At 50.7% G+C, this 13,805-nt stretch overlaps 2 protein-coding genes and 1 non-coding gene across 3 annotated transcripts; 1 reads left to right on the top strand and 2 right to left on the bottom strand.

Moving 5' to 3' along the window:
• Positions 1-951: 951 nt before the first annotated feature.
• Positions 952-3,668, top strand: LOC136450285 (rop guanine nucleotide exchange factor 12-like). Its single transcript, XM_066450668.1, has 6 exons — positions 952-1,606; positions 1,738-2,009; positions 2,102-2,176; positions 2,311-2,577; positions 2,692-3,006; positions 3,092-3,668. Exons 1-6 carry the CDS (start codon positions 1,288-1,290, stop codon positions 3,449-3,451), a joined length of 1,608 nt encoding a protein of 535 aa, XP_066306765.1. The 5' UTR covers positions 952-1,287; the 3' UTR covers positions 3,452-3,668.
• A 179-nt stretch (positions 3,669-3,847) lies between these two features.
• Positions 3,848-6,307, bottom strand: LOC136450286 (peroxiredoxin-2C). Its single transcript, XM_066450669.1, has 3 exons — positions 6,058-6,307; positions 4,826-4,905; positions 3,848-4,341 (listed from the first exon to the last, which is right to left on the bottom strand). The coding sequence occupies exons 1-3, from the start codon at positions 6,210-6,212 to the stop codon at positions 4,088-4,090; spliced, it is 489 nt and encodes a 162-aa protein (XP_066306766.1). The 5' UTR covers positions 6,213-6,307; the 3' UTR covers positions 3,848-4,087.
• A 2,984-nt stretch (positions 6,308-9,291) lies between these two features.
• TRNAS-CGA (transfer RNA serine (anticodon CGA)) lies at positions 9,292-9,373 on the bottom strand. The gene has a single exon. It is a non-coding gene; the product is annotated as a tRNA-Ser (tRNA).
• Between the last annotated feature and the right edge of the window lie 4,432 nt (positions 9,374-13,805).

Raw genomic sequence — 13,805 nt, forward strand, 5'->3', positions numbered from 1 at the left:
CGGGCAGAGGCGCATCGCGTCCGATGGAACGGAAGCCGCGGTAAGGTAAGGGGGCTGAAGGATGAGTGGATTGGGTTTTTTTGAGAGAGATGGGAGCCGGTCCTACGCAGGTCAAGCCGCGTTCAGACAGGAGTCATGGGATGGGCGTCCGTGGAGAATCATTATCGTGGATGATTTGGTATGAGAGACGTAACGTGGGTTAATGTTGTAGGGGTGAGTGTGCACATGCACGAGGAAATTGGTGTGAGCCGGAGCGGAACCTGGGCCATTGCTTCTAGAGCTGCAACATCGGCCTTACCTCTGGAAGACTAGACCTCATATATGACCCAAAAGAGAGAGATCAATACATTGGTCCAAAAAAAAAAAATCAATCCATTTTCAATCAATTCACCACACCTGTGTGTTTCTCTTGAACTGTTTATCAGTTATGGTATAATATTTTCTCTTATAACAAAATAAACTCTTATAATAAAACAACATCAGCCGTCTTATCAGCTGCAGAAACCAAAAGGCCAAACAGGATTAGTCCGGCACTTTTTGTTGTTCCGCCACTAGGTACGAGTGTGCATGTCCAAAGGAGTGATTTGCTCGTGCAGCATGCGCGTGTATATAAAGCATATACTGTGTGTCCGAAATAAAAATAATAAGGGAAAAGATGTAAAGCCTTAAATTTTAATGTGAATGTGGAAACATTTTGTCTCCTGCTTTTGGTTACTGCATTGCCTATAGTACCGATGAAACAGTAGACATGTACATGCAAACGCAAAGCGGGACGGTTTCGCTGAAAGTCAAGGATGGAGGAAAAATAGAGGAGACAGGCTGCTTAAAATTTGGCCGCAACAAGGGCGCGTTCCCTGCTTGTCTTTGGTTTTCCAACTTTGGCTTGCGCCCCACCCAGCATGACCACGCCCCTCTCTCCTCGACGCTGGCGGAGCCAATCGTGCGCGCGCCTGTGCCGGCCGGGGGAAGGGCTGGCTGGCCATGCACGCGCGCACAAGGCACGCAGCAACACAAAAGTTCCAAGGCCCCCCCTTCCTCTAGCAGTCGCAAGGCGGAGCGGAAGGCAGGCCGGTGTCCTGCCTCTGCCTGCCTTGCGCGCCCTCACGACCCATCCGCCATCCCGTCGTCCGTCGAGCGCTGGCGGGTAGGCCATGCATGCGCCCAGCTAGCTCATCACACAGCGTCGTCTCGATCTCGACCTGCTCCCGCGTGACCGCGTCCACATCGATCGGCGCGCGCCCGTGAGCGGGCTCGCGCGTGCACGGTTTCTCTTCGCATGCCCCTGTGATGGTCGGTGGGTTCCTGCGGCGCGGCCACAGCCTTGACAGGTTCCTGTCGAGGAGGCGGCGGGCCGTCTCGCCCAGCCCCTCGTTCTCGTCGTCGTCGTCCTCCTCCTCTTCGCCGTCGTCTCCGCGTGGCAGCAGCGTCAGGAGCGGGATGGCGGAGGACGACGACGACGCGCCCACCACGGCGCCACCGCCGCTGCCGCTGCAGAAACGAGTCCTGTCCAGGAGCCATGGCTCGCGGGCCACTCCTGGCCGGTCCCAGTCCCAGGACCTGCCGCCGGTGCCATCGAGAACCGTCCGCGACAGTGGACCGCCTTCAGGTGATGTGATGGGATGTGATCACCGTTACTGCATGCTAACCATCTGTGTTCTTCAATTCTCTTGCGATAACATCGATCTGGTCTTTTAATTTTATACAAGAGTTTCTCAGGGTGATCTCCGCTCTGTGCAGAGTTGGATTTGATGAAGGAGAAATTCGCCAAGCTGCTGCTTGGGGAGGACATGTCCGGCACGGGCAAAGGGGTGTCCTCCGCTCTCGCTCTCTCCAATGCCATCACAAACCTCGCAGCCTCCATATTCGGCGAACAGCGCCGCCTCGAGCCCATGTCTGCGGAGCGGAGATCGCGATGGAACAAGGAAATCGACTGCCTCCTCTCGGTCGCCGACCACATCGTCGAGTTCGCTCCCTCGCAACAAGTATCCGAGGATGGAACAAACATCGAGGTCAGCAATGAAATACTAAGCAATAAATTTCACCCTGCTACTGCACTTGTGACTTGTACACTGCATTTCGTCCTTATTGGATCTCCAATCAGGTGATGGGCACTCAGCAGCGCGGTGATCTCCTTGTCAACATCCCCGCCTTGCGAAAACTCGACGCCATGCTCCTCGTAAGCATGACCGTATCTTTCTTTCTTTGGAGCTCATCCAATCAAATATACAGATGCAACGGCGCCGAGTTTTTTTTTTCTGAATTCATCTCGGCGCTGTTTTTTTTCTTTTTTTCTGCCGTGGAATGGAACAGGAGTATCTTGACAGTTTCGGCGAGGCCCAGGAGTTCTGGTACGTGGCGAAAGAAGCGGACGGCGGTGAGGACGCTGACGACACGTGCAACAAATGGTGGATCCCGACGGTGAGGGTCCCCGCCGAGGGCCTGTCGGAGGCGTCCAGGAAGTGGCTTCAGCACCAGAAGGAGCTTGTAGGGCAAGTGCTCAAGGCGGCCATGGCCATCAACGCCGATGTCCTCGGAGAGATGGAGATCCCCGAGGAGTACATCGAGTCCCTCCCAAAGGTGATTCATCATGCATAAGATCCTTTTCCATTCAACAAGAGAGGCTGCTAAAAATTCACTAGATAACCCAAAAAAAAAAAAACTCAGACTAGCCTCTTCCTTGAAAATGTGCAGAATGGAAGGTCCATTCTTGGAGACTCGATATACAAAATCATAACCGACGATGTTTTCGACCCCAACGAGCTCCTGCAGTCCGTAGACCTGTCGACAGAGCACAAGATCGTGGATCTCAAGGACCGGATCGAGGCCTCCGTCGTCATCTGGCACAGGAAGATCTGTCACAAGCTATCGTGGGCCCATGCTGGCGTCAGCTTGGAGAAGCGGGAGGAGTTCGAAGAGCGGGCACAGACTGCCCTGCTCATCCTCAAGCACCGGTTCCCCGGCATCCCTCAATCGTCGCTCGACATCAGCAAGATCCAGTACAACACGGTACAGACTACAGAGAGAGCCTTCTGTTTTTTCAGCTAGTTTCCAATTTTTTGTCCATGAAGTCATGAACTGAACCAAATTTCAGGATGTTGGGTATGCCATCTTGGAGAGCTACTCCAGGACACTGGAGAGCTTAGTTTTTGCAGTTTTGTCTCGGATTGAAGACGTTCTCCACGCCGACGCCGTCGCCTGTGATCCCAACAAGCGGAACAAGTCTAGGAGACGGCCTAGTCTAGAGTCTCATGTTCCTGATGCCACCGCTGAAGCGCATCACGGCAGTTGCGTGCATTGGCAGGACCAAGACGCTGAGGACGGCGAGAAGCATCCGGATGGTAATAACGGTAGAAAGCTGAAGAAGATTCACAGGGTGGTGACGAAGAAGTTCCTTCACACACAACAAATCGACAATGTGGCGAGTGGGTTGAAGAGCTTCACACACAGATAGCAGCGGTGCTGTGAGTGAGGTTTGAGATGACCAGTTCTGCGTGCATGGACGGTGTCCATACTATTCGGAAACGAACATGTAAATAGTTCAAGTTTATATACAAAAATAGGACCACGGGATGTGGGGCTTGGCCGAGGGATGATAGCATGCGTTCCTGTCCAAATTTACTATGAACACGTCTGCTACCAGAAATTGTTGCACGGCGACTCGGCGAGCACATGACCCGTCAGCTCCATCGTTGCCATTGCGACGCAACCTCACGCCGCCATTGCCATGCCCGCTCGTGTTTGACGTTAGAGAGGGGTGCGCAAAGCTGCACTGCGTAATGGTCGTTGCCACGCATCCTCACGCCATTGCATAATGACATTTGAGAGTGCGCAAAGCTGCACTGCATAATGACATCAAATGGCAGTAAAATACTTGTGGTTCTCTCAGCATCAACTTTGTGTCGCGACGAATCGAAAGTTGCTCGAACCGGCGAATATAGCATACGAATACCAAATTGTGCATGACTCAACGACGACAGTTTCATATACTACGTGGAACTGATCTTGTCCGACGACAAGTTATTCAAAGATGAGTTCAAACTAGACTGACATCCACAACATGGCCGAGCTTTTTGAAGAGATCAAACTCCTAAAGGGCTTTCAGGATCTCCTCAGCACCGGAGATTGTGAACTGTCCACCTTCCTCGATGTTTGCGACAGTGACCTTGAGGTCGTCAGCCAGAAGAGCAAACCTTTTTGAGCGGACGCCCAGTCCTTTCTCTGTAAGATCAAGCTCAAGATCGAGTGCCTTGGTGTATGCTCCAGATCCGTCAGCAAGGAACTTCACATGTTTGTTCTCAGGGTAAGTCTTTGCCCATGCCTTCATGACAAATGGGTCGTTAACTGCGTATCACAATGCAGCAAATTATGTCATAGTCTGGCCTAGCTACTTTTGATCAAGCTCATAAGCACAACAGGGCAAATTGATGGAATTCAGTCGGTGTAATAGGAAGGGGTAGAACAGATTTACAGTTACTAAATACGATCAATGCTACATGCTAGCCTCCTGGCAGCAACTATTTACAGATGCACCATAATGCTTATGAAACATAGCAGATCATCACTTAGCATTTTTCTTTTTATTTAAATTTCAAACATTCAGTGATAGAGAAGTACGGGGAAAAAAATGCATGACAACATTGTGTAACATTACAGCAGAGGTACCATACAACTAGGCAAAGAACATTAAGAAAATCACAGTATCTGAAAGAACAATATAAGTTTGAGCGCACTGCTTCATATTCAGCTCAGGATGTTTGCAATGAAAAAATTATCAAAACAACTGTCTTTGCAAATACAGGTAGGCAAATATATGTTGGAAACATACCGCTGATAAGCAGGATCTCATCTACACCCTTGGCTTTGAGCTGCTCAGCCTGTGTAATGAAGCCTGGCACATGCTGGTTGCTATGAACATAGAAGAAATGCACAGAACAGAGAGCCTGAATACTTCAGCTTTTCACAAAAATAATATAAGGATTTCAGAGATACAAGAGCAATAGAACTCTTGGCTTCCGTTAGTGGAATTACCTTCAATGCAAATCTTTTTATAATTTAAGCATTTTGCAATTTTCCATTGAACTTCTCAAATTAAAGCAGCTAACCAATTTTACAATACTAATAAGCACTAACACAGACTGGCCGTGATTCGTAAATAATCAAACAAAAGATAATACCTTTTGTTCGCACTAAACTGAAATCATAGGTTATAGTTAGACTAGATAAAATTCAGTAGTTACAAGAGGGAAGCTACCATGCATGAAAAAATCATGGGTTGTAGTTAGACTAGATAAATTTCAGTAGTTACAAGAGGAATGCTACCATGCATGAAAAATATACTGGCATGTAGTGATGTTATTCAATTTCCTTCTGTAAAGGGACAATTAATCAAGGAGGACCTGCCTACAGCCCTACACCATCACAATCCATTCACTGTGGGAGGGGGCCATAGTTGCACCGCAGTTGCTGATCCTTCTTAAGGACCAGTATACATGCAGAAGGTTCTCACGACACATTATCTTCCCAAAGTTGTGGGACGGGTGCTGCTTGAAGGCCCAGATCTCAACAAGGTAGTCCTTATTCAAGCTGCACCGTTGCGTGAACTCAATAGACCCCTCCCTCCCCTTGAAGACCGTGGTTTTCTAGCTGACCCAACGTTGACAGGTTCCGCTCCTCACTGCCAGCAATGCACCTGACGCTGACTAGGAGGTGGAACCGGTTCTGCTACACTTCAAGGCCGGACTATTTCACGATCCTCTCAGCGCGCAAGCATGGTTGCTCTTCTCTGTCGGGTACCGCCTGCAGCAGATGTGCTGTCGATCTGGCATGGCTAAGAACGGGGGGTTTATCCCTAAAACTCTACTAGTATTCACTACTAGTATTCACTCCGAATCCGAATTGGAACTAATTAATCCCCAAAAAAAACCCAGATAATCGTCCTCCGCCTCGACGAGACCTAGAAAAAAAGACCTTTCTCCCCCCCAAAACACAGGGCCAAAAAGCTCGGAGATCTCCGAGAAAGTGGGAGGAAGAGACGGACACGGGAAAGGGGGTAGGGACCTGCAGGTCGGGGTGAAGGCGCCGGGGACGCCGAAGAGGATGACCTTCTTGCCGGCGGCGAGCGCGTGGACGGAGACCTGCTGCAGCTGGTCGTTCTCGTCGAACCACCCGAGCTGGCCGTCGGGGAGGGAGTCACCGACAGCGATCGGAGCCATGGCCGTGCAGGGGTGTTGGGGGCAGCGCGGCGAGGAGAGGAAGCGCAGGCGAGAGTGAATGGGGACTTATTGCGGATAGTGGTGGGTGTCCGATGGCCTCGCCGCTTGGAGGCCGGAGCTGAGGCCTGGTGGGTGGGGGCGCTGTGTGGCGGACCCCACGTGTGAACGCAATGATCGGCCCCGTTGGGTAGTCCCAAATTTAGCTAAAATCGGTTGAAAAATACGACCAAACCGTTGCGAAAGAAAAATACTATTTTCAACTTAAAAAAATATTATTCTAACTAAATTATTATGAAAAAAACACTGCTGAAAACACCGAAGATTTTGACGGATATGCCGGTATGCCGCGGTCTGCGAAGCGAGCAGGTCGAGGTCTTGGGGGCCGGCCGCCCAGGGAAATTGGACTCATTTTTCTATGCTACTAGGAGCACCGGCTGAACTTCCGCGTTGGCTCACATACACAAAACACGCAGAATCCACGACTACTTCCTTGCTGGCCTCCAATAGCACCGGTCCCACTAACAAAAGAGAAATGCTACACCTCACTTGAGTGTTGGAACATTCGATTCCTCTTCTTCTCCATCTCCGATAGGCTTAGAAAGGATTCGGAAGAGACAGGCTGGTCAGATAGTGGGGATAGCGGGAGGTGGCGGTTAGGGTTCCAGCGATGTAGGAGGTGGTCAGACCATAATGGGGCGAGGGCATCCATGGCCATAGCCTCCGTGGTCAACGCGTTCAAGGCATGCATGTACTATGCGGAGCGGCCTGCTGTGAACGGGCAGGCTGATCTACTCTTCTTTCTCAAGTTGAAACACCCCATGTGTACTGTGCTTGTACTCCATTCTCTTGAATGGTGGAGTTTGAGATTGATATCCTCCCCCGCATGCTATTCCTTGAATCCTCATGCCATATCATGACCGTGGCTTTCATGGGTGTTACTGTACGGTGTTGGACAAAGAAGGATTCATGGCTGCTAAGAGCATTTCTAGCAGATGTTCATTAGAGCTCTTTGGATAAAGTGGTAACGGTGCTATCAATACACCTTTTTTTGAATCGGTAATGATATATGTTGGGCGTCCGACCCTTCACTTCACCTCCGGACGTGGCTCGCTCTCCCCCACTCGCTCGCGGCTTATCCTTATCCGCTTGCCCCACGCCGCTCCGCCCGCTCCATACAGTGCGCCCCCGCTCGGGCAGCAATGAGATGCTCGCCGCCGCTCCATCCCGAGCCGCTCGCGGCGCCGCCCCGCTCGAGCCGTGCGCCCCTGCTCGCAGTAGCAATGAGCCACTCACCGGTGCCGCCTCCACCTAGGCAGCTCGCCGGTGCACCCCTCCCGAGCTGTTCGCGCGGCGGCGCCCCCGCCCGCACCGCTCCTTCCCCGACCCCAGCGTCCTCCTCCGTGGCGGCTCCTTCCCGCACCCCGGCGTCCCTCCTCCCCCACCCCGGCAGCGCCGCCCCCGCCCGCACCGCTCCTTCCTCGACCCCGGCGTCCTCATCCGCGGTTGCTCCTTTCTGCACCCCAGCGTCCCTCCTCCCCCCCCCCGGCGCCGCCCCTCCCCCCTCCCCCACACCGACGTCCTCCCCCACAAGGAGCTCCGGACGCCTGCAGATCCGGCGATCATGGCGCTCCCCGCGCCAGGCTCTCTTCTCTTCCCCCCATGTTGTAATTGTGTCTTTCAATTGTTTCAGAAGCTTTAGAGGTATGTTGCAGTAGAATCATATGGTTGATTGCAAAAGTAGATCTAGGATGTTGCACTTTTATTGATATGTTGCAAGTGTTTCAAATGATTGTTGCAAGCACTTTGTTCAAAATATTTCACGTGTTTCTACATGATGTTGCAATCTTTCTTCTCTGGATGTTTTCGTATGGTTCACTCAATTGTTGCAATAATACTTTCTAAATTGTTTCAGTTGCTTTTAGTCATATGTTGCAGTAGTTATTCCACGTTGTTGCAAGTGTTTTTTTTATTTGAGCGTTGTTTCATATGCTTTCAGCCTAATGTTGCAATGGTTATTCTGTGTTGTTGCAATAATATGTTCATGGTGTTTCAGCTGCTTCAGCCAAATATTGCAGCAATTGTTCCATGTTGTTGCAATAATATGTTCATGGTTTTCAGCTGCTTGAGCCTAATGTTGCAGTAGTTGTTCCGTGTTGCTACACGTGTTTATTCTAGCTTTCTATGTTGTTCGACCGGGGGCGCGTGGCTCGTCGAAGCGATAGTGGACGGAGGCATTCGGGGTCAACGGATGGGGGTGCTGCGGTTAGGGGACGATGGGGCATGCTCGTCGCGCACATGGGGTGTTGTGAAGGCGAAAGCGGCGGGCTGTGGGGGACAGGCTGCGGGGGCGAGCTGGGGACGCGCGGGGCGCGAGCGGCAAGCGCGGTGGAAAAAAGCGCAGATTGAGGCATGCGCGAGAAACGGGGGCGGGCGAGCGGGCGCGGTTAGGTGCAACTGCCTCGAGCGTCCGGATCGAAAGTCCGGGCGCTAGCAGTTCCCTTTTTGAATTACTGGAGATGTTTTTCTCGATCACCAATAACATACGAGCCTCACTTGATGAGTAAATTTATGTTTTCTCCCAATACAATTAGGCCTTGTTTGGACGTAGTTGGATTTGCATCAATCCACATGTGTCGAGGTGGACAAAAGTAAAACTTAAACTAAATTCTACTACAATTCACCCCAACACATATGAATTAAGGTGAATCTGTTAGGATCAAACAAGGCCTTAGGAGATAAAAAAAATCCTCTCCTACCACGTATGCTCATTAACAGGTACATCAGAGAAAATAAAAATGATAATAGTTGGGGGAGCTATGGTTGTTTATGGTGTAAAATTTTTTGGTTCAACACTCACAACAGCGATAGATTTTTTTTTAGAGAGAAAAAAAAAAGATCTACGAGAGTTGCTATATACTTTCACCTAGAGAACAGAAAGCATCTCCTACTACATCGGGGCGGAAAATGACAATGGGAAAAAGGATCTACTAGTCTACTAGAGCCAGAAAAACAAAATGGTCGACTGCAGGATTCAGACAAGAGAAAGCAAACAAAATTGATAGTGCTAGAAAAATAAATTCGTCGACAGCAGGATTCGAACCTGCGCAGGCAAAGCCCAACAGATTTCGAGTCTGTCTCCTTAACCACTCGGACATATCGACAGCTTGTGCCGAGACGAAGCATCAAGCCTTCTATAACTTATGAAACATGTATATATATTTTTCTCCTAATTACATGCACGGACCATATATTCCATAATTTTGAGATTTCTACGATAAAAATGATGGATTAAAACTACTCCATAACTTAGTTGTGAGTGGCTTATGGCTTCTCGCCTCAACATTTCAACCATCAAGCAAATCGCTCTCCAACGCCGACACAAGATTCTGACTTGTATTCCAATTTACTTCCTTCATTTTAAATTATAAAACGTTTTTTTTAATATATAGAATTTTTCTATATATTTAGATATACACTGTGTCTCCGTACATGACTAAATTTATTTATTTAAAAAAATCAAAACATCTTATAATTTAAAATAAACGGAGTACTTCTGTTTACACCCAAATTATCAATCAATTCGCAGTAGCTGTTTCAAACGATCCATCGAAGATGATAATTATTAAACTACTGATCCCACGGACGATTCTAGCATCCAGTCACCTTTGTATTTGCTTTATCTATTCTCCTTTGTTCACTCCTTAACGTACACCTGCTTCGTGGAAACCACACATCCTTTCCATCTGTACTCAGAAGAATAATTTCGTATAGATGAAACCACACCACATTCAGAAAGTTCATATAGAAAACTACTAGAGAAGGAGATAAATTGAAGTTGCTACTTATGTTATTAACTTGCTAAAATGATTAGCTTTTACAAGTAAATTATACAAAGTTTCTGGACATGCGTTTACACCTTCAGGAAACATGAATCAGGGAAACACCTACAAAGGTTACATCTAAGGTTATCAAACACATGCGTTTACACCTTCAGGAAACAATAACCCCCCATATTCATCAAATCAACTACAAACTGATGGGCATCGTGTATAGTTTCAGTCAACAATATGTGCTAAACGCCACAAAACATGAAAACATTTTCATCTTGTTCATAATTAACCTTGGCACTCCAAATATTATCCCAATATATATCAAACGAATCATGTCTGCCACTTCTTCTGAATTCGATGAGCTTTGCATCACGATTAAGTTTTGCATCTCGGATATCAAACTCCAAGGTTTGACGAACTTTTCATCTCCGTCCAATGGATTTTTGTCATGCATCGTCCAAATTGAGCCAATGTAGGAAATTTGCTTGTTCCATAATTTTTTTGCACTACGATGAAGACCGCGATGGGCCGAGCTGCCCGCTAGGGCACCCTGGTGCCGCCACCGTCACCACCGCCGGCGGCGGCCCCCTCCCCTTCCTCCTCCCCCTCCCCTCCCGCCCTCTCCCTTCTTCCACCCTAGACCTCCACCTAACGCGCGCAGCAGCTGGCTATGGCGAACGTGCCGCGACCTCGCCGTTCGAGCGGACGCCAGCCTTGGCGGCTGCTTCGTCCCCGACGCAGTCGGCGCGGCCTACCACGTCCACAACGCAGCCAGCGTCCGCGGCCTCCACCTGCGATGGGGAGCGCGTGACACAGCCGGCGCCGACGCCCGCGTCCTCCTCCAGCGCTATGCCGCCATCCGCCGGCGCCAAACCATCGCCGAGGGCAGGGGATGCCGCTACGGGGTCCGGATCTAGGGCTCCCCATCCGCCACCACCGCCACCGCCCCTCTGGATGTCGACGCTGCGAGCTCTTCCATGCGGGGCTGCTGGCTCCTCGCCTCCGGCTACGCCTGATGACAGCTCATCGCCCCTGACCGGATCTGAGGACGTCTAGCCTGCCGCCGGGTGAACCTCCTTCGCCCAGCCTGAGACGCGGTTGATGGAGGACGAGTCACTAGTCCTCGTCAAGGACATCTTGGATGACGAGGATGACTCAGCGCCCAGCTCACCGCAGCGGCCTCCTTCGACATCAGGGATCGACATCTTCCTCACCCAACCCTCCGCGCCCAGCCCATCGTCCTCTCTATCCCCCCTCGCCTTCCCTTTCCATCCTAGGGACGGCTCGATGGGGTGTTCCAAGGCTTGTCATTTGGCGGATGAGGACCTTGATGACTTCAACGCGGAGAGGTCGCCGGTCAGCTCCCCAACCTCCTACCTCGACGCAATCCGCCAGGGGTCGTAGCTCCGGACGTCGCCTTTACTAGAGCGTGCCAAGCCGCGGCTCATCATCGGAGGCTCTTGTGGCAACGTTGCTACTAAGCGGGGCAAGCGGCCCCTGGCTATGGGAGCCCGACCAGCTACCAACGTCACCGGGGGCGTGCACAGCGATGCTACTAGTCCTGGTGTTGTGCACGGGCAGCGCAACCGTAGGACTCGTCGGCCATGGCCGTGCCCCCAGCTGGTGCACAGCCTACTTGCTCGGCCCGCGGATGGCCACGTCCCTGCCCACCAATGCCTCGGACGTCATGAACATGGCTCCACACGCCAGCGCATCTCCTCTCTAGACACCAACAGCTGGCGTGAGGTCTTGTCGTCGGGGTCATCAAGTAGTGACGGTGAGGCATGCCCTGCCCACACTGCAACAGCGAACCAACGCCCCCCTACCCGCTATTTGGCAGACCTACATGGGTGAAAGGTCCTTGTTTGATTTTAGTAATTGAGTGACAACCTAGGAGGACTAATTGTGTTTAATGTGAGATACATAGGTGATTAGTCCATAGGTACATCATGTGTGAGCAACCTTTGCCATGGAGGTGAAATGGCTTAGAGATGTTGCAAAGCTCACATATGTGATGAAGGAGCTCATTGCATATGAGACGTGACATGGAGTCATATGATCAATATGGAGATGATCAAAACAAGACATGACTCGATGGACCGGTTGCAAGTGTGAAGGGAAATGTCGGGGACCAATACTAGGGTACCCGAAGAGGAGGAGCTAATGACCATCAACGTTGATTCGTCCGCACGATCAAGAGCGCAACTACACCGCTTGTCGGGTCCCACATCGTTCGGCCATCGAGGTGGTGGGCCCTGCCTTGTCTGACCCCCGAGGGTTGGCTCCGCCTCGGTGGGCGCTGCGACTGTGGGCCCTGTCTCGTCCGACCCCTGAGGGTTGGCTCTGCCTCGGCTGACTCCCGAGGGATGGCTATGTCTCACCCGACCCCCGAGGGTTGGCTCCACCTCGCCTGATGTCTAAGGGCTGGGTCCACCTCACCCGACCCTCGAGGGCTGGCTCCGCCTCGCCCGACATCTGAGGGCTGTCTCCGCCTTGCTCGACGTCTGCATTGACTCCTTTATAATGATGCGCACAGATAAGGAAGGGCACTCAAATCAACCGTAATACCAAGGACCGTGCCCTGCACGTCTGCAGAAAAGTACTGTCAGGCCATGCTAGAAGGGTGCTTTGCGACCTTCCAGGCATGTCAGAGCCCAAACAGTGTTGTAGGCGCCAACATTTGCCTTATAGTGTTGTGGGCGCCGTCATTTGCCCTTAGGCGCGGATCCTCATGGAAGCTCATGACAATCACTATGGTCCAGAAGGAAACTCACATCATCCATAGTAACGGACGTGCAGTCACTGTATTGCCTGCGCCCTGTATGGCCGTTGATCAGCACGCTGGTCCGTCGTGCCGCCCGCTAGGGCGAGATGGGATATGACAACTCGCTAACAATACCAGGACATGGCATCATTAGTGGACATACACCTAGCGTGGCCCTGTTAGGGTCAGCGGACTTACGCCCGGAGTGGAGCTATCCCTATCACCACCTTCCATGTCAACAGGGCCCGCATAGAGGAAAAGGAAGACCTAGCGTCCTTGAAGGACTTCCTTTGCCTCTGGTTTTCCTCTTTTCTCCCATCTATAATCCCTGCTCTCCCTTCGCCTATAAAAGGGAAAGCAGGGCACCTCACTAAGGGGATCGATTCACCACATCACTGCAGAACCACTAGCATCAAACCTCGAATAGATAGCTAAGCAGCGACCTAGCTCTTAGCATCTATTCAATCTTTCCATCAGAGACTTAGGACATGTCCCTCTCTCGCCCGTTTGTAACCCCTACTACAAACTTTTTAGTGCTAATAACATGAGCAACAGCCACGAACTGGACGTAGGGACATTCTGCCCAAACCAGTATAAACCTTGTGTCTTTTTAGCATACCATCTGGGCCAGATGCGCAATAACACAAATTCACTCGTTGGTGTTTATTCGAAACACCAACAGGAAAGTTGATTGATGACTTGGCGCCAATGGACCGAAGCAATGGTGAAGAGCAAGTGAAATCAAGATCGATGAACCAATACAGTCATATGATGATATGAAGTGGATCATATCATTTGGTCATTGGTTGGTGCATGTGTTGCATCAATAATGGAGGAGATGGAATGGAATGTGCAAGGCAAAGGTATAACCTAGGGCATTTCATTTCACCGGTCATAGGCGTGTAGAGAAGTTGATGACTGGGTTTAGGATAGATGGTCATACTATCAAGAGAGGTAAACTTGTTTACATATCGGTCATCTAGTGCCACTTAAGCGATC

Source organism: Miscanthus floridulus, chromosome 5 (genome assembly GCF_019320115.1).
Source record: "Miscanthus floridulus cultivar M001 chromosome 5, ASM1932011v1, whole genome shotgun sequence".
NCBI lineage: Eukaryota > Viridiplantae > Streptophyta > Magnoliopsida > Poales > Poaceae > Miscanthus > Miscanthus floridulus.

Bases quoted from the DNA above. Each gene is read 5' to 3' on its own strand.
- LOC136450285 (XM_066450668.1), top strand. From the start codon at position 1,288: ATGGTCGGTGGGTTCCTGCGGCGCGGCCACAGCCTTGACAGGTTCCTG. The intron at 2,177-2,310 runs GTAAGCATGACC...GGAATGGAACAG, and splicing joins AACTCGACGCCATGCTCCTC to GAGTATCTTGACAGTTTCGG. The intron at 2,578-2,691 runs GTGATTCATCAT...GAAAATGTGCAG, and splicing joins ACATCGAGTCCCTCCCAAAG to AATGGAAGGTCCATTCTTGG.
- LOC136450286 (XM_066450669.1), bottom strand. From the start codon at position 6,212: ATGGCTCCGATCGCTGTCGGTGACTCCCTCCCCGACGGCCAGCTCGGG. The intron at 4,906-6,057 runs GTCCCTACCCCC...CTATGTTCATAG, and splicing joins GCCTTCACCCCGACCTGCAG to CAACCAGCATGTGCCAGGCT. The intron at 4,342-4,825 runs GTATGTTTCCAA...TGTGATACGCAG, and splicing joins TGAGATCCTGCTTATCAGCG to TTAACGACCCATTTGTCATG.